General features: G+C 52.5%; 8 protein-coding genes and 1 non-coding gene across 9 annotated transcripts; 3 read left to right on the forward strand and 6 right to left on the reverse strand.

Moving 5' to 3' along the window:
- Positions 1 to 336: 336 nt before the first annotated feature.
- Positions 337 to 2582, reverse strand: NCU00889 (RAB family GTPase). The gene is made up of 3 exons (XM_959712.3): positions 1807 to 2582; positions 1681 to 1745; positions 337 to 1621 (listed from the first exon to the last, which is right to left on the reverse strand). Exons 1-3 carry the CDS (start codon positions 1867 to 1869, stop codon positions 655 to 657), a joined length of 1095 nt encoding a protein of 364 aa, XP_964805.3. The 5' UTR covers positions 1870 to 2582; the 3' UTR covers positions 337 to 654.
- A 168-nt stretch (positions 2583 to 2750) lies between these two features.
- Positions 2751 to 4159, forward strand: NCU11196 (3-hydroxyacyl-CoA dehydrogenase). Its single transcript, XM_001728426.2, has 3 exons — positions 2751 to 2951; positions 3031 to 3286; positions 3339 to 4159. Exons 1-3 carry the CDS (start codon positions 2914 to 2916, stop codon positions 3831 to 3833), a joined length of 789 nt encoding a protein of 262 aa, XP_001728478.1. The 5' UTR covers positions 2751 to 2913; the 3' UTR covers positions 3834 to 4159.
- A 1-nt stretch (position 4160) lies between these two features.
- Positions 4161 to 6295, forward strand: NCU11195 (D-isomer specific 2-hydroxyacid dehydrogenase). The gene is made up of 2 exons (XM_001728425.2): positions 4161 to 4525; positions 4626 to 6295. Exons 1-2 carry the CDS (start codon positions 4279 to 4281, stop codon positions 5513 to 5515), a joined length of 1137 nt encoding a protein of 378 aa, XP_001728477.2. The 5' UTR covers positions 4161 to 4278; the 3' UTR covers positions 5516 to 6295.
- Positions 5487 to 6724, reverse strand: NCU00887 (hypothetical protein). Its single transcript, XM_959710.2, has one exon. The coding sequence runs from the start codon at positions 6326 to 6328 to the stop codon at positions 5639 to 5641; it is 690 nt and encodes a 229-aa protein (XP_964803.1). The 5' UTR covers positions 6329 to 6724; the 3' UTR covers positions 5487 to 5638.
- Positions 6725 to 7068: 344 nt separating this feature from the next.
- On the reverse strand, positions 7069 to 7175 carry NCU15047. The gene has a single exon. It is a non-coding gene; the product is annotated as a tRNA-Leu (tRNA).
- A 515-nt stretch (positions 7176 to 7690) lies between these two features.
- NCU00886 (hypothetical protein) lies at positions 7691 to 9583 on the reverse strand. The gene is made up of 3 exons (XM_011394543.1): positions 9163 to 9583; positions 8163 to 9018; positions 7691 to 8072 (listed from the first exon to the last, which is right to left on the reverse strand). Exons 1-3 carry the CDS (start codon positions 9343 to 9345, stop codon positions 7888 to 7890), a joined length of 1224 nt encoding a protein of 407 aa, XP_011392845.1. The 5' UTR covers positions 9346 to 9583; the 3' UTR covers positions 7691 to 7887.
- Positions 9584 to 10453: 870 nt separating this feature from the next.
- Positions 10454 to 12158, reverse strand: NCU00885 (hypothetical protein; the record flags this gene model as incomplete). The annotated part of the gene is made up of 2 exons (XM_959708.1): positions 10454 to 11835; positions 12041 to 12158. The coding sequence occupies 2 exons, from the start codon at positions 12156 to 12158 to the stop codon at positions 10454 to 10456; spliced, it is 1500 nt and encodes a 499-aa protein (XP_964801.1).
- Positions 12159 to 13993: 1835 nt separating this feature from the next.
- Positions 13994 to 16103, forward strand: NCU00884 (NAD dependent epimerase/dehydratase). Its single transcript, XM_959707.3, has 3 exons — positions 13994 to 14341; positions 14404 to 15544; positions 15646 to 16103. The coding sequence occupies exons 1-3, from the start codon at positions 14311 to 14313 to the stop codon at positions 15722 to 15724; spliced, it is 1251 nt and encodes a 416-aa protein (XP_964800.1). The 5' UTR covers positions 13994 to 14310; the 3' UTR covers positions 15725 to 16103.
- A 2-nt stretch (positions 16104 to 16105) lies between these two features.
- NCU00883 (hypothetical protein) lies at positions 16106 to 17054 on the reverse strand (the record flags this gene model as incomplete). The annotated part of the gene is made up of 3 exons (XM_959706.1): positions 16106 to 16398; positions 16606 to 16680; positions 16751 to 17054. 3 exons carry the CDS (start codon positions 17052 to 17054, stop codon positions 16106 to 16108), a joined length of 672 nt encoding a protein of 223 aa, XP_964799.1.
- Between the last annotated feature and the right edge of the window lie 376 nt (positions 17055 to 17430).

The following is a 17430-nucleotide window of genomic DNA, read 5'->3' on the forward strand; positions in this document are numbered from 1 at the left end:
ACCTTCCGCTTCCCTTTTACATAGTAGGAGGCTACATAGTAAATCCCCACCGTGTGAGCGCGGCTACGGCCAGCTTCAGCAACATTTGGCCCCAGCCCTTTAAAGACTTTCGACCCTCATCGTGGTAATCGACCCTGGTGTGACAATGGGAGAGGTGGATTCGCACGGTATTAGGCGCGATATCACAGGTGCGGATATTATGTATGGCGTTGAAGACCAAAAGTTATATCGTTCCGTTCCCGGAGAAGTTCCATCCCGGTTGAGGCGGATGGGCGCACTCCGTAAAGACAAGCTCCGTTATAAAGCGCTTCACTTTCTCCATAAGATGTGTAAAAATCTTGGTACAAATGTCAAAGTCTACAGGCAGTAAACGCCAAGCTTGAATATACAAAAGATGTCATAATCTACAAGTCAATATAATGGTAGGCTATGCAAAACAAAGGTCCAAGTAAACCGCTCCGCCGACGCCAATTTTCAAACCCCTTAATAAAGCCCTGACTTGTCAACATGTCCCCCTCTGCTTCCCAAAACGAGGGATGTGCCATTGTTGAGACCAGATAAAAAGCAAGACGCATATGGTATCATAGGCAAGGCTGGGGTAAAGAACGCCTTCTCCCAGAAAAATAACGACCCAAAACATCAACCCATGCAGATTCAACAACAACCATTGTTCCTCCTTCTGCCACTGGTGAGCGTAAAGACTTCCTCCCACTCCCTCAACCCCTGGACTCCACGCCTTGGCTTGCGCCTCCGATTTCTTGTTCCCTGTTCGTCCCCGGTCATGGAACTTTTAATACTTGCTCCATCGCTCGCACCACCGCTCCATCCACCCACGTAATCGCCATACTGGATCCCGCTCATCGGATCGTCTGGGTCAATCTCGCCCAACTCAATCTTGGTCAAGATCATCCTCGCCAGTCTCCCAAACACCTCGTCAACACCCTCGCCGCTGAAGGCGCTGACTTCCATTGTCACTGGTACATTGACCATACTTGCCCATCGACTCGCGTCTACCGCCGAAACCTCTCGTCCATCCGGCGCCACCGTAGCTTGTAGCTGTGACCCGAGTCCATACCCGTAACTCGTACTCGTACTGTCCCCCGGGCGGATGGTAGATGTAGTAGACGAAGCGTAGCTCCCCGCTTGCAACGGCGTCCCGGCCACGCTGACGCCCGCGCTCCCCGTATGCACACTACTAATCGTATACGGAATGCTATGCGCGCTGGTACTGCTTGGTGTAGGTGGCGGCAGCGGGCCGAGCAGGTCCTCTTCGTCACCGGGATGGCCGCCTCCGGCTAGGTCGAGTTTGTTCCCCACCAGGATGAGACTCAGGTTCGGCGAGGCGAGCGCGCGGGCGTCGTTGAGAAAGGGCTGTAGGTTGGAGAAGCTGTTGTGGGATGTAATGTCGTAGCAGAGCACGGCTCCAGCGGCGCCGCGGTAGTAGGAGCGGGACACGGAGCGGAAGCGCTCGGTTCCGGCAGTGTCCCAGAGTTGTAGCTTGATGCGCTTCCGGCGGGCGCCGGTGCCGACTTTTATGATTTTGGAGGCGAATTCGACGCCGATTGTTTGGGAGGAGAGAACGCGCCATTCGCTTTTCACGAAGCGATGAAGGAGGCAGGATCTGGGATTCAAGCGGTTAGATGGGCATCAGAGTTGTGGAATTGGGTTAGCGATGCTTACTTTCCTGACCCGCTTGGCCCAAGGAGGATGATCTTTGCGAGGTAATCGTACATACTCCCCAGTTCCTGTGCTCCGAATGACTGTTAGATAGAGGTGCCAACGTAATCCCACTCTTGGATTCATTACCTGCTCTCTCCCAGTCCCCGCGCTCTCCTCGCTCGTAGCGGATGACCGCCTAGGTCTTGTCATGGTGAATGAATGGTCCGAAGTGTGGCCGGAAATATGGCTTCTTGAAATCCTCTGGTATCCCTACTGACGGACGATTCACCGTCTTACGATTCACCGTCTTTCGATTAAGCGATGGAGCACAATGGGCCGAGTTTGGTTGTCTTTTCGCCGCGAGATTCTGTTATCGGGTTGCTATCTGTGATGACGAATTCGAGCTCTGTCGTTTTGTGAGGAGTTCATGTGGTCAGTTGACTTGGGCGTATCTGTTTGTTCTCGATTCTCAAATCCGAGGAATATGTCGGGCAATCTGATTTCGAGCAGCGCGCAAATGCTGTCGTAGATGGTGAAGTCGTCGATATCTACCTAGTTTGAAGGTTGAATTGTTCGTGTTTGTTAAACCATGGATATGCTGTCACCCGGTTCGGCCGCTGGGGGGTTGACGAGACAAGGCTCCACAACGTGTGGGAGAGGCTTTATCGCGGCAACAAGGGACTTTGATAAGGACGGACCTCCCAAGTTGCCTACCCTAGGTCCAGTAGCTTGTAGAAGGGCGCCAGGCAGGGGTCGATACTCGATGGTATGGTCGCGTGGTAAAATGGTCGTTGGGTATCGTACCTATGTCGGTTGCGAGGTGACGACTGAGTTATCAAAGGTGAAGAGTACTGACAACGGAAAAGTCGGTCTGCAGAGGTAGTCTAGAGGTAGGATATCAGGGTTGCTTTCACAGGATGCAAGATTGCAGCCAACAATTTGCAATTGGAAATCGGGTGATGAGCTGTTACTGCTTGCTTCAGCCGGTTGCCGCTGTGAAGGGAACGCACAGGCCACCGAGCCCTCGGCTGGGCCAGGGTCCTAAAAAGCAACCGCCTGCCTGCAAGCGTGTGCCGAGGCACTCCATGTCTGCCAAAACCGCGGGGATGGGAGGACCCCGATTCCCGACATCCACTGTTAGCCCCGTTCGAGTCGGGATCCTCTCAGCTTCTTGTCATGAATTATCCTGAACATGTAACTTGAACTATTTCAGTTTTGGTCCGAAAAGTCTTGATTAAAGAGTCTTTTTTCAGAATGATTATCGAAGGAAGGACATTTGTCGTCTCGGGCGGGTACGTATCAGTGATGACATCACATCCCAAGTCGAGTGGGTTCTTTTGACTGACAACTACATACACTATGTACTTTCAGTGCTTCTGGCCTCGGCCGTGCCTGCGTTCGGGACATTGTCAAGTCGGGCGGTAATGCTGCTGTCCTTGACATGAACGAGGAAACCGGAGCCGCTCTGGCCAAGGAACTTGGGTCATCCATCCGCTTCTTCCAGTGCGACGTGACGGACACCGAGAGCATTGCGTCCGTCGTGGAGTCAACCCTGGAATGGATCAAGGAGACTGGGAAGCCTCTCGGTGGAATCATCCCCGCCGCCGGGGTTGGAAGTCCGGGTTTGGTAAGTATTCCTGCCAATGTCTCCGCGTTGGACTTGATCTAACACTCACCAGATGCTTGACAAGTCCCTGAACCCACTTTCCTTGTCGTCCATCGACTTTGTCCTCTCCATCAATCTCCGTGGTGTCCTCGATCTCGTGCGCCAGTTCCTTCCTGCTCTCGCTTCTTCCCCGGCCTACGGTCCTGACGGCGAGCACGGTGTTGTTATTATGGTTGCCAGCTCTGCCGCCTTTGATGGTCAGATGGGTCAGGTTTCTTATGCCGCCAGCAAGGGCGCTGTTGCGGCCATGACGCTGCCCATGGCTCGGGATCTATCCCGATTTGGAATCAGAGTCGTCACCATTGCGCCGAGCATGTTTGACTCGGCTATGACGGCCATGATGAGCGACAAGGTGAGGACGGGGCTGAAGAAGGCGATGGAGTTTCCTTCACGGGCGGGTCAGCCAGAAGAGTTTGCTTCCTTGGCCAGGCAGGCGATTGAGAATGTCATGTTGAACGGGGTAGTCATTCGGCTGGACGGCGCCACGAGGATGCCCAGCAAATTGTAACTTTCACCATCTACAATGGAAGCCTCACCCAAGTGTGTCTTCAGTCTCCCTGATGGCATTGCTCCAACTCTCTTTACAGCCATGCTGTGACACAGATGTACCATCAGGAAGAACAACTTCAGCCATTGCGCACCCACCTTGATGTGGATGTGGATGTCTTAACAAGGGACTCCAGGAAGCCAAACCCGGGGTTGGGTAGGGGCCCACGGGACGGACAAGGGGTAAAGTGGGGACCGTGTGTCTGAACTCCCGACGGTTCGGAACAACCCGATATTGCGGGGTATGAAGCTGCAAGTGGGGCATCTAGATGACGGCATCACCAGCGCGCGGGTGTCGGTTTGCGTCGGTTTCCTTTTGAGCCAAGTTCATCCCATGGGCGCTTTGTCACCGTGCCACGACGAGACCTCCTAAAAGATCGGATCTTACCCCCTGACCGTCATATCGAATGTCGCTCTTGTCCACATCTCTTAGACGCGGTTCCAGGCTCTTCGCAACAATGTCCTCTTCTCCACTAAAGGTCGCAGTCCTCGATGACTACCAGGGCATTTCGGAACCAAAATTCAAGGCTTTGGACGCGTCAAAGTACGAAGTCTCCTTCTTCAAGGACACCCTCCGCCCGTATAACCACCCCGACACTACTCAAGATGTGAAGGATCAGCTTGTCAAGAGGCTGGAGCCCTTCACTGTCATCTGTACGTCCCTTTCGGACTTGCAATTCCCCCCTCTCCTTCAACTTCCTTGCATGAGATCACCCATTTAATCAATTGACACATAATACACACTCTCTCACAGCAACAATGAGAGAACGCACCCCCTTCCCACGCGAGCTCATCTCCCGCCTCCCTAACCTCAAGCTCCTCCTCACCACCGGCAACCGCAACCTGGGCTTGGACTTGGACGCCTTCAAGGAGCGGGGCATCCCCGTCGCCGGCGCCGTCGACAAGTCCAACCCAGGCAGCGTCGGTTCCGTCAGCACCACCGAGCACTGCGTCACCATGATCCTCGCCGCCGCCCGCAACGTAGCCCAGGACGACCGGGCCGTCAAGACGGGCGGGTGGCAGACCGTTCCCGCCGTCAGCCTACGGGGCAAGACCTTGGGTACTGTTGGCCTGGGCAGACTTGGCGTGGCGGTGGCCAAGATTATGAGTGTCGCTTTTGGCATGAAGGTCGTTGCTTGGAGCAGCAACCTCACGCAGGAGAAGGCGGACGAGCAGGCTGCCAAGGCCGGCTTGCCGGTGGAGGATGCGCAGACGGGCGAGAAGACGTTCAAGGTGGTCAGCAAGGAGGAGCTGTTTAGTACGGCGGACGTAGTGAGCGTGCATTTGGTTTTGTCGGATCGGTCGAAGGGTGGGATCGCCAAGAAGGATCTGGAGTTGATGAAGAAGACGGCCATCTTTGTGAACACGTCGCGCGGACCGCTCGTGGTCGAGGAGGATCTGCTCCAAGTGTTGGAGCAGGGCAAGATCAGGGCGGCGGCGCTGGATGTGTTCAACTTGGAGCCGTTGCCGTTGGATAGCAAGTGGAGGACAACCAAGTGGGGAGAGGACGGGCGGAGCAGAGTGCTGCTTACACCCCATATGGGGTATGTTGAGGAGGATACGCTTTCCGGGTGGTATGATCAACAAATTGAGAACTTGGAGAGATGGGTGAAGGGCGAGCAGTTGAGTTTGAGCTTGTATTAGGTCGAGTTTTTGGAGATGGATAATCAACAAGTATTATCGGCCCCCATTCTTCGCTGGCAGCAGGCTGATGAGCATCGCGTATAGCGAAAGCAGACGATAAACCCAGTCTCTTGTGAGCACAAGTCAATATCTTGCTCTCTTCGCCGGCCTTGATGAAGTCTGCTGAACAGGGGCAGGTCTTTCAACTTTTTTCTTGTAGCTTGGGCCTGGCCTTTTTCTGACATAGTGAGACCCTTGGCCAAAGTCCTTGACGCACTGCGCAATGTTCCGGTACAGAGGATGAGCCACCTCACGTCCACCATCCACCTCAACCGTGATCAGGTATTCAGTGCTCTGATCGACATTAACCTTTACGTATGGCTGCGCCGCGTCATTAGCGTCTTCCCTGTCACTTGCCGCAACCTGTTGCTGATTGTCCTGGGCCTCCTCGTCTCGATTTCGCCTTCCCAACATGTAGCATTCATACGCCAAAGACTCGGGCTCTCCTGGGAAGTCGATGGGCTCCAAGTGACGGATGGGGTTTTTCTTGGGATCGACGCCACCGTGGAACATCATCCACAGGAAATTGGAGATATACCATCCCACAAAAGCCTCGGTTTTGACCTTGCGGTCGCGCTTGGCGTGGTAGATGTTGTAGAGAGCCAGTGCCGTAGCCTCCTTGAGAGCCGCGTTGTACTTTTCCGGATCGCTCATTTCCGGCTTGACTTTGAGGATGTCGGCCATGACGATAGAGCGCTGCAGCTTGATGATGTTCTGCACTTCTTCCATGGTGGGCACCTGTTGCTGTACTTTCTGCTGCTGCGGGATATCCATAATGGCTAGGTATGTGAGGCGGTGTCGAAACTGATGGCTCCTGGGTTTTAACTGGATTACATGAATATGATGGAGAACGGGTGCTTTGCGTTCTTTTTGTGGGTCCTGAAAGTAGCAGAAGCTATCCCCTCGGATGTGTTGCTTCGAAAAGCATTCGTAACCAGAATAATTGTGTAAAGAGCTGCCGCTGTTGATGTTGTTGTTATTGTTGTTGTTGTTGTTGTTGTTGTTGTTGAAGTGTCGCTCTCGCCAGCTCAAGAAATGTTAGCCAAGCTGGTGAAGTAACATTGCGAGACACAAGTTATATATGCAGCGGCTGAGGCAATTCGTAGCAAAATAGAACTGAGGGTCGTGATCAACTGTAAGTTGTTCTGTGGAGTTTGGATGGAGTTTTGTTCACACCTTACAAGTGGGAAAAGAAAATGCCAAGCATTCCCCCTCCCATCACAAACCCTAACCTCTACCTTCACTCAAAAGGTTTAGTTTCTACAACAACAGGTCACTGTCAGCAAGTACGTTGGCTAGTAGTTTGAAATGATAAGGGCAGGTATTGAGGAAACTTTTATATTCAAGGAAAAAGAAAAGTTACAGTCGATGACCGTTGAAGTTGAAGCTGCAAGTACCGTACCGTTATTCCCAAGACGAAACAACAACCGATGAGGGGGCCAACCATGTCAACCGAGTGAAAAATAGGAAAAGAAAAAGAAAACTCCGCCCGAGCTCGGTGGACGGGATATGTTTGACAAGAGTGGGATTCGAACCCACGCCCTTTCGGACCACGGATTTCTCAAATGAGGATTAAGGGTTAACCTTAACGTGGCGCCTTAGACCGCTCGGCCATCTTGCCTGGTATGATTTATTTTTGAAATCTTTACCACTATATGGTAATTCAGTATCTGTAGCTTGGCGTTAAGTCAAGAAGGGCAGCATGAACACCATTGCTGCTAGTAACCTTCGATTTCAACTAAAGTAGTTATGCGATGTGTAGTAAGGTGCGACATTGATCATAGCGTAAAAGGGACATGAGTCTCGGTGCGTATTATTTCGAATAGAACCTATAAACTTCTTGTGTTTTGCGTTGCCACAGCGTGTAGGCGCAACATTACTTATCGGAATTTGAAGTTGACAAACGCTTCCAAAGAGCGACCGACGGAAAAAAAAGGACGAAAGCGGGGTTCCGCTCGCGTAGATTAAACCAGCGTTGATTGGTTGGTACCTTGCATAACTAATCCACCTGCCCCTGGGTAAGGGTCCTTCCTTCTCTTCCTTTCGACAACTCGCTGCGAACGAAGACAATCCGTCCGAGTTTCAAAAACGCACTACTAGTGCAATCACAACGACCCAGGGCAGTCCAAGTCTGATGGGGTATCACAGAATTTGAGGGTATCGATACTTTCATACATTACATGTTCTTTCGCTATCATGGCCCTGCCGATGAACACTACATAACTTACTGACGTCGGTCTGACTGAGTCCCCCGAAATGCGAATTTGGAGCAGGTGGGGCCCTTCGGCTACCGGCAGTCTGCCCCTCGCATTTCGCCGTTAGTCATTTTCACCTTACCACTTTCGCCCTTCGTTCGGGTCAAACGGTCTTGGATCGAGCGGCGAGACCGTTGTTTGTGGGACTTTGAAATCCATCTTTGACTGTGCCGATATTCGTCGCATATCCATCTCGAACTGCCCGTCGCGACCCAGCTGTATCAAGCTCTGCTGGTCCATGCTCTTCCTGTCCGGAAGCTCATCTGGAAACCGCGGAACGAAACAACACGTTAGTGAGCTGACGGGCAACAGGAAGGGGCGGATGGGCAATAAACCACGTAAAGAGAACTTACCAAACACATTCTCCAACACCGATACAAAAACAAGCAAACCCAACAGCGCAGGAATAAACTGTCCATACGACCATTCCAACTCCGAATCATCCTCCATCCACCCGTTCGCATGCATCCAATCCCTCAGCTCGACTGACGACACCAGCGACGCAAAACCAACGCCGATATTCGCCAACAGCATGACAGTCCTGAGGCTCCACGACCACCGACTCTTCCTCGCTCCCTTGCCGCGCCATCGATGCGCCGCCATGGATAACCCGGCCGCAATCAAGATCAGCAAACTCATCAAGAACAGCGCCTGTCCGTTTGGATGAGAATACTGGTCATACCCATCCACCAGCTTTAATCCGGGCGCCAGGATCGCGTGCTTGAAGAAACACTGCGCCGGCAAGATCTGCAAGGGAGTATGGTCCGCGACCGAGGGCATCCCTTTGCCTCCGACGGATCGACTAACAAAAAAGACCATGCCCGACAGGATGAGGTTGGTCAAGATGGTGACAACGCGCAACCCGTCGGCAAGCAGGCGCCGACGATGAAAATACTTGCAGTGTACGAGCAGGGCGTTGGCGTGGGTGACGGAGCAGAGGACGAGCCACTGGCCGATGAGATTGAGGTGGTAGGTCGAGAAGGAGCACCAGGTCTTGAGGGCCGCGATGGAGGTGGCCATGCCCAAGACGAGCTGCTGGTCGGACCACGAGATCAGGATGGTATCGGCGATGTTCCACCAGTGTTTGGTCGAGTGCTTCTCATGGTCGCCTTTATGACTTTGGCCAAAGATCTCATGGCATTCGACGGAGTGGATAAATAACGCCAGTAATGTCGAGGCGGCGAAGGATATGACGAAGCCGACCAAGGTCTGTCACATGCAGTATGCTTTCAGTAATTGTAGGTCAAAGGTGGGTCGGATGACAACAACGAACAACAACTAAACAAACAAAAACATAGCGTCTGAAAAATAACGAGGGGGGTAAGGAAAAAAAAAAAAGGTATATCGACTTACACCGACACCTGCTACATCCGGGTTAGGTTGTAGAGACTGCAACTCCTCCTGGAGCGCAACACTTGTAAAGCCCAGTATGCCGTCCGCTACCGTACTCGTATTGTCACGAAAGCCGGCAATGGAGTAGTCGCAGTGGTAATATTCGTCCCCTTTTGGGGCGCAGGTCGATAAGTGGGAGCCCATTGACGATTGACGACCGTACTAGGGACCGTAAGTAGGAACCGTAAGGACGACGACGACGACTCACTGCCAGAACAGGAGGAGCATGGATGCCAGTATCAATCAGGGCAGGATATGTCAAACGCGACCCAACTATCCACTGATGTGCTGCTCAAAACGAAGGACTTTTGTGAGAAGGAAGGATTGAAGAGAAATTGCGCGGCCATCAGAGCGACAGTGAGAGAACAGGAGGGGACTGAAAGGGTGCCTTTGGGGAGAGGGGGAAGGGTTCAAACACCGCCAGGGATGGTCAAATACCAAGCCATGTAATTTTAAATGTTGGCTGATCCTAGTCTACTTCGGTCCACAGTGACCAGGGTCTGTCCTCGTTTTGGACCGATCCCTCGTGGCCATCCGAAAGTCTAACTTGATTGAGCTTGTCTAGTGTAGGTACGTAGAGACCTGGAGCGACATCCCCTGGTCCTGGCTGTGATCACGAACATGGGCATGATGTGCAGACATCCGTGGGATGGATGGCGGAGGCAGATCACTAAGTTCATCCCCATCGGGCGGACAAGATTGATAACGACAGCGTCTAGATCCGTCATCACAGTAACTTGTAAGCGGACACTTTTTTTTCTATTGAGGTGAAAGTAGCCATTCTTCCATATGATAGACCTGAAGCAATGCAACAACTACTGACAGTACGTACATACAAACCGCTCTAATTGTATAACCATAGCAGAGCCTCATAATGAGCAGCCAAACGCCTGGTATCTCGCCATGCCCTTTATTGTGCTTGAATGGCGCACAGTAAGGCCAATACATACAGACAAAAAGTCATCCAAGCTCACAACACCATGCGCCCCTTTTGCAAACGCCGCAGCCGATGTCCCAAAATCCTCTTCCTGAATATCCACCGGTGCGGACCAATTGGGGGATAAAAGTCAGGATAATAGCTCCTTCTCACTATCCTACTAAGTCTTCTTGGATAGAAGTTAGGGTAAATCTGTCTCGAGACGTTTACCTTCGCACCCGAGCAGCCATCATAGCCCCTTCTCATGTGGTCGTTGTGTCGTACGCGACCGATTTGTTCTGCTTGCTAGCAGAGTTGCTGTCGATCAGGTCCATCCTACTCCTTCTTGACAGCCATGTATCCCCTGGAATCACCAGATGGTCCGCGAGGGGGCTCGCGACGGGGCGTATTGCACGGCCTGTAGTAACTTGAGTCAGGTCGGCCCGGGTGTTGAAAATAGACCGGCGGCGGAGTGAGCCTTCCACGTACTCCAAGAGGTGAACGGGCCCGGTAGCTAGCAGAAATGTTAGAGTGGCGGGTTGGAGGGGAGCGTGATCTGGCGCGGTCTTTCTGAATGTGCTCGGAAGGGCTTTGGGAAGGCCCTGTAAGACGAGCCCCCATGGCTAGTCCCTCAAAAAAGGCTTTGCAAACATCAGGACGATCGGTATAGTTGGGAACCGAGGGTCCGATGTATTTCTGAAGCATGATCAGAAGCTTGAGCCGCTCACCCTCCTCGGTGGTGCGGCTCACAGCAACATCCAAGATGCCTGGCTCTCGTTTGACTAAGGACACGTTTTGACGAGAGTTGTGCTGACGAGATTTGTTCTGGCGAGAGTTGCTTGTTGACGTGGCCGAGAAACCATTGGCATGGCTGGTCGCAGAAGCCTTGGAAGACGCTGGTGGACGGGACCAGCGCTCCAGTTTTCTCCAAAGCTCCGAGTCCCTCAGTGCCTTATCTGCAACAACCGCCTTTGCCATTTGCTCTCCAACATATAAACCGTCAGATTCGACCATGGCGTCTCGGAGCTTGACGTTGAAACTGCACTTGCCGCCCACATTTGCACACAAAACCCATTCAGGGTTAAACCCAAGCGACTGACATCTCAATGACAGTTTCTTCTTAGCGTTTACATCATAGGAGCTTGAAGCCTCTGGCGCTAACAAAGCCTGGGGCTGGTCCTTCTTCGGTCCCCTTGGAACGTTACCAAAGGGGACGTTGGTAGAGGGGCGGCTCGCGCTGGTGCTGCGGGTTTGGAGCGTCTGGTCATTCGCGTGCTCAGAGGATCCAACAGAAGGTTTAGCCACGGTTGCAGTGGCTACCTTTGTCTTTGCCTTGCTGGGGGCTTGCAATCCCCCAAAGCCCCCCTGCACATCGCCCTTCACACGCTCCTGACTCTGTGAGAAGAAGGTATGGCCAGCATGGGATCGGAACACTGGCTGAGAGCCGCCCCAGCCGCCCGGGGCACGTGGAGACTTTGTACCCATCAAAGGATTGGCCAGAACAGAGTTCTTAAACCGATCCTGAGGTGATCCCGGCATGAGTTTTGGACCGGCCGGCACCTGTGAATGGAGGAGAGAAGACAAGGGATTTTTGATGCCAGGTAGCTCTTTAACGACGCCAACCTTTCCGGGCGCAGGGCGAATGGCCATTGGCCCTTTTCGACTGCCATCCAACGGCGAACTGCTGGAGGTGGGGGTGGACGCGATTTCACCTGGCTCTGCCCGAGGCCTTTTAGTACTGCGAGCACAAAAACAAAGCAAGGCATGAGGGGAAAGAGGTAACAAACCGAGCTCACTGCTTGAACCACAGTCCGAGACGCGCAGGGGAGGAATGTTTCGAAACGTAGGAACAACTTTTGCGGTGGTTAATCAAAGAACTAGAGGGAATGAGGGTGATAAAGGAAGTAAATGAATATCCCATACCGGTTCCCTCCCTCCTGACCGACGTGCGTGACGTCTCATTGCTGCTGCGCCCGGTTGAGAGTGGGTATGGCGCGGGTAGCTGAGCTAGCAGCTTGTCAATCAGATCGTCGTCTGGCATCTTTATGATGATGTTGTTCGTCACGCTTCTGTCGTGTCACGTCGGGAATAGAGTCCTGATCGCTAAGGCGAAGACGAAGTAATGGTGATGGAAACCGATGTGCTGAGAGGAAACCAGTTCAGATTCTGGAACAAGGTGGGGGAAAAGCAAGGGGCCAAGGTGAAGGCGCTGCCGTCCTGGCATTGTTGCTCTTTGGAACAACAGGTAAGGAAGGTACGTGGCCGGGAGTTGCCTGACGACGAAAAACCGGACGGAGGCCAGGCAGGAGAGCGGGCCACCCGGGCCTGAAATCAACACGGCGAACTCGGTAATGACTGTATTGTAACCTCTGCCTCAGTACCCCATCCTATTGATCCTAAGTAGCATTGCACAAGACAAACAGACGCCAGCCAAGCCCATGAGACCCAGGATGAATTATGAGAAGCATGTTCAGGATGAGCGCGGAAACATCAGGTGGAATATCCAGCAATATCATCATTTTCCGGCTGTGCCGTCATGCCCTTATCCGAAAGAAACCTGTGCATTTTCCTGCGTTCATCGCCTCGTGACTCGAGAACAAATCTAGCCCAGGTTTCGTCGTACCCAATTGCTTCCCATTTCCAAGCAACCCATGATATTGTTTCGCGGGCAGGAGACGGTATGTTTGAGTTTGGCATCCTCAAATTCAACCGAAGTAGCTCGCAACTTCCATTCGATTGACACTCAAGCTTGGCAGTATCCCCATGCTCGAAATCAAAATAGGGGAAATCGACCTGAGCACAAAAACATATGGAAAACTGCACAGTATCAATGCACTGCGGAGAGTCCATTGTCTCGGTAGTTTGAATGGACGGGCAACTACCATATACACTATGTATCAAAGGCCCAATCCACGTTGGGAACGCCCTTGGTGCCAGAGGGTATGTGTATGACACTCGCTGATAGCCAGGCCCCGAGGCAGCGAATATTGCATCAAATAGCTCAGTGAGATGCTGACCGATGAAGCATTACATGTTCATGGTGAGGTAAGTTCTTTGAAGGTCGAGGAGGCTTTCCAGAGCCGTTGTGTTGAGGCACGAAGGCTGGTTGTTCGAGAACCAGAGTCCTCGGACTTGCGTCTGGGGCCATCGCTGCCAGATGTGAACATGACATAGTGTTATCCAGCCAAAAGTGTCCAAGAGTAAGGAGTATGAATGGAAAAGTTGCCAAAATCCGCGCGCGATGTTGTGGGGTGCAATGCCATCGAAGTGTCAACAACGTGAAGGATGTTGTCGTCGAGTTAAGATGTCTTGGCGAAGTCTACAAAGATGCTCATGCATTCCATGTCGACCGTCGGTTCCTGTACCGATTGGTTAGACTCTGTCCCATAGTGGGGCTGCGGCTGTCGGCGATGGTCAAGTCATTGCTCTGATTTGCTGTTTAAGATGGTGAGGGGATATAAACGCGGAAAGTAGGATGTGGCCGGAGAGCAGGCTTCGAAGATAACCTAACCTAATCATGGAGACCCCATGAAAGTGATACTTTTCCCTCCCGCTATTCGAGAAGGAATTAGTTGCCTACCATTACCCAACTGGCCCCATTATTACCGACGGCGGTCGTAGTTGCTGAACTTCCTCTTCTGGGAATCAAAGGCATCACATTGGCAACAATGAATGTATCGATGAGGACAGCTTTGGTCGCGAGACTGTGTGACTGAGGGACCAGCAATACATTCAGATATCAAGCACTGTTGTTGCGGACCAGGGAGACGGTAGGTAGCTCACTCGCTCATCGTTTCAGTTATGGCGGGGTTTGCCTTCTAGCTCTTGGCGCCAAGGCTCCTCTTTCACCCTCTCTCCCTATACATAGTACCATATGGTACACTTGGGCATACTTCGAACCAAAGGTCAAAGGGTACTATTTTGACGAAATAGGTTGGATATGCATTAGTGTGTAAGGGTAATGGACTTGTTGTCTATGGGCGATGAGTTGGCGATTCATCAGCGAGTCGTCGGTGTGACGTAATTGACCTGAAGCTATCATTTGTCAGCATCAACACCCCGCCATTATTCCCGCAGTGCTCGAGACAACAAACAAGAGAAACGAAGCTTGATATTAGGCTCTCCTTCTTCTTCATACCACTGCGATAGCATCAATTCTTTGCCTCAAAGTTCACACTATCGATTAAACCATCATGGCTTCAGCAATCGTCCTCGGCGCGACCGGTAAGACACTCCTGCGTTCATCACCCGCCATAACTCATGAACTCACCACGTTTCTCCTTTAGGTATTATCGGCCGCGAGTTAATCAAGGAGCTATCCGCCCACCCTTCCCAATGGAAGTCCATCCATGCTCTCTCTCGCTCCAAGAAAGAAGACTTCGGCAGCCCTAGCGTCCAGCAGCACCACATCGACCTGCTCAACTCCGCCCAGGACATGGCCAAGGACCTTTCAGCCATACGCGACCTAGATGCCGTCGAGCACGTCTTCTTCTGCGCCTGGCTGCAAAAGGCCACGGAGAAAGAAAACGCGGACGTCAACGGTGCCATGCTCCAGAACTTCCTGGACGCCCTCGAAATCACCGGCGCTGTCTCCAAGCTCAAGCGTATTGTTTTGGTCACCGGTTGCAAGCAGTACGGCGTGCACTTGGGCCAGGCCAAGGTCCCGATGCTCGAGTCCGACCCTTGGTTGCGCGACGAAAGCAAGTGGCCGCCCAACTTCTACTATCGCCAGCAGGATATCCTCACGGCCTTCTGCGGCGAGGGAAGCAAGCACCCGGAGATCAGCTGGACTGTGACCTACCCCAACGACGTCATCGGGTATGCCAGCGGTAACTTTATGAACCTGGCTACGGATATCGCCATCTACGCGGCTGTGAACAAGGAGCTCGGTCGGGATCTGGAATTCCCAGGCAACGAGACTTTCTATACCAAGTTCGACGTCTTCACCAGCAGCAAGCTGCACGCGCAGTTCTGCGTGTGGGCGGTGCAGGAGCCCAAGACGGCGAATGAAGGCTTCAACGTGTTCAACGGCGACGTGCAGAGCTGGCAGGATCTGTGGCCTAGAGTGGCGAAGCATTTCGGGATGAAGGTTAAGGCGGACCAATTCGCTTCTCCTGCTCCCAAAGATCTGGCGAATCTGGTCCAGCTCACCGAGAAAGCGCCGCAGCCCGTGACAATGCTGGCGAAGGAGCTCGGACTGGAGGGAGCCAAGTCGATCCCGCCTAGTCAGCTGGAGCAGAGGATCAGTTTGGTGAAGTGGTCCAAGACCGAGGAGGTGAAGCAGGCCTGGAACAGGCTTGCCGAGAGAGAGGGGTTGCAGAAGGATGCTTTGGAGAAGGCGACTTGGGCGTTTACTGACTTTATTTTGGGGAGAAACTATGATGTGGTGGGTAGCATGAGCAAGGCTAGGGAGGCTGGGTGGACTGGGTACGTATTCATCGACACCCCATTTTTTTTTTTTTTTTTTTTTTTTTCCTTTTCTTCCACGATGATGGACATTCGCTAACGTTAGATCTTTCTCATATCAGATACATGGACACGTGGAAGTCGCTGGTGGACACTTTCGGCGAACTTGAGGAGGCGCGTGTCATCCCCAAGACTCACTGAATCAGCACTACGTGATGCCGTAGGTGAAGTGGTTAGATAGAAGCTCTAGGATGCCGCTTGTCCAAAGAATAAGACAGTGAAACCAAGAGGGGATTTGTTGTCCACCGTTTTGAGATAGAGTGAGCGTAGGAGATTTTGGGGACAGCGAGACACCGTAAACACTCGGTTGGATACCACCAGTCAGCTGCATGTATCAACGGACGTTGCGTGCTGGGTGAATGACAAGAGCACCAGTAGACATTGGGAAATGCAGTCGACTAAAGTCGTAGGTACACCAAAAATTGGTTAGGGTTGGGTATCTTCCATCATCTTCCATCTTTCGTCTTCAACTTCCGATCACACCAAACGCCCCACGCCTTCAGCCGTCACTGCATCAATAAATCATCGGGGAATCATGGCAAAACACCAATCACTCGGTTGCTCCTTGGCAGTCTGCAAATTGCTCTTCAACCAGCACCGGTGCTTGTTGCCCTTGTCACCATCCAGATAGCCCCAAGAGCAGCCGCTACACCTCTCCATGGCCGCACAGGCATCGATACACTCGGCCATATTTCCGGCGAGGAAGTTGCCGAGGTCGTCTGCGGTGTAGTCGACTCCGCAAAGGCGCAAAAAGCTTTTAGCCAGCCCAGGAATCCTGTGCATCGTGTTGTTGGCGGCGGGGCAGTCGGAGTAGGCTGTTGGTCTTGGTTTGTTGATTGATGACGAGGTGGTGCTACTTGGAATGATTGTTGCGGTTGAGACTGCCGTTTGAGAATGACTGGGCATGAGTGAGGGTATAGTGGTAGCGTCTTGGCTGCTCGATATGGGAAGGGCAGTTTGTGAACTATTGCAAGTGTCAGCATGAAATGTAAGTGCGGAAACTCGAAAAAGCTATACCGTACCTTGATGGTCCAGGTGCTTTTGTTGAACTGGACGACGACTTTGACGACCTCGATAAGCCAACACCAAGGCCCACACTCAGGGGAAGCACAATAACAAGCAGTATAACCGCTATAATAATCGCCCAGAGGACGCCTCTCTTTATACCCCATCTTTGTTGATACTTGCCGAGACAGCCTCGGTATTCTTCATCTGGCGGCAGACTACCGCCAACTGTAGAACGAGAGGCCGCATAACTTCCAGTTACCGATCCGCCTGCAGCAGCTCGCTCAGCCGCAAGGCCCTTTTCGTACTCTGGCGGTGTTGGTGATCCTTCACGAAAGAAAGTATACTGCGAGTCTTCTGCGTTCCCCCGCTCATCCTCCTGGTCATCATCTGCCCAGTATACCTCGGGTACCTTCCCCTGCGTGGGTGAGTTTCTTGGTGACGGTTTTGGTTGAGATCGGTCCATGTGGTGTTTTGGTGGTCCTTATGTAAAGCGAACGCGGTTTTGGTCTCTGACTTGTTGATCCCTGACGATGCGACAGATCTATTGGGAATCGCTCTGGAGCTCTATGGTAGGGTTGTGGTGTAGGGGCTATGAGAGCCCTGAGGTCATCTCGCTCGCTTGTTGCCGTCTTTGAAGGTGTCTCGTCTGTTGCCGTAGGGGATCGGCGTTGTAGTAAACTCAAAAGATGGTGCTGTCGGAATACGGCGCCGGTGGGTTTCGATTGCGCCGTAGTACATAAGCTGAAGAAGAAAGAAAAGAAGGAGAAAGTACAGAGGCCATCCGGAGCGATAGACAGAACATCACTTGATGAGCACGACTCCGGCACCATGGTCTTCTG

Source organism: Neurospora crassa, linkage group I, assembly GCF_000182925.2.
Source record: "Neurospora crassa OR74A linkage group I, whole genome shotgun sequence".
Lineage (NCBI taxonomy): Eukaryota > Fungi > Ascomycota > Sordariomycetes > Sordariales > Sordariaceae > Neurospora > Neurospora crassa.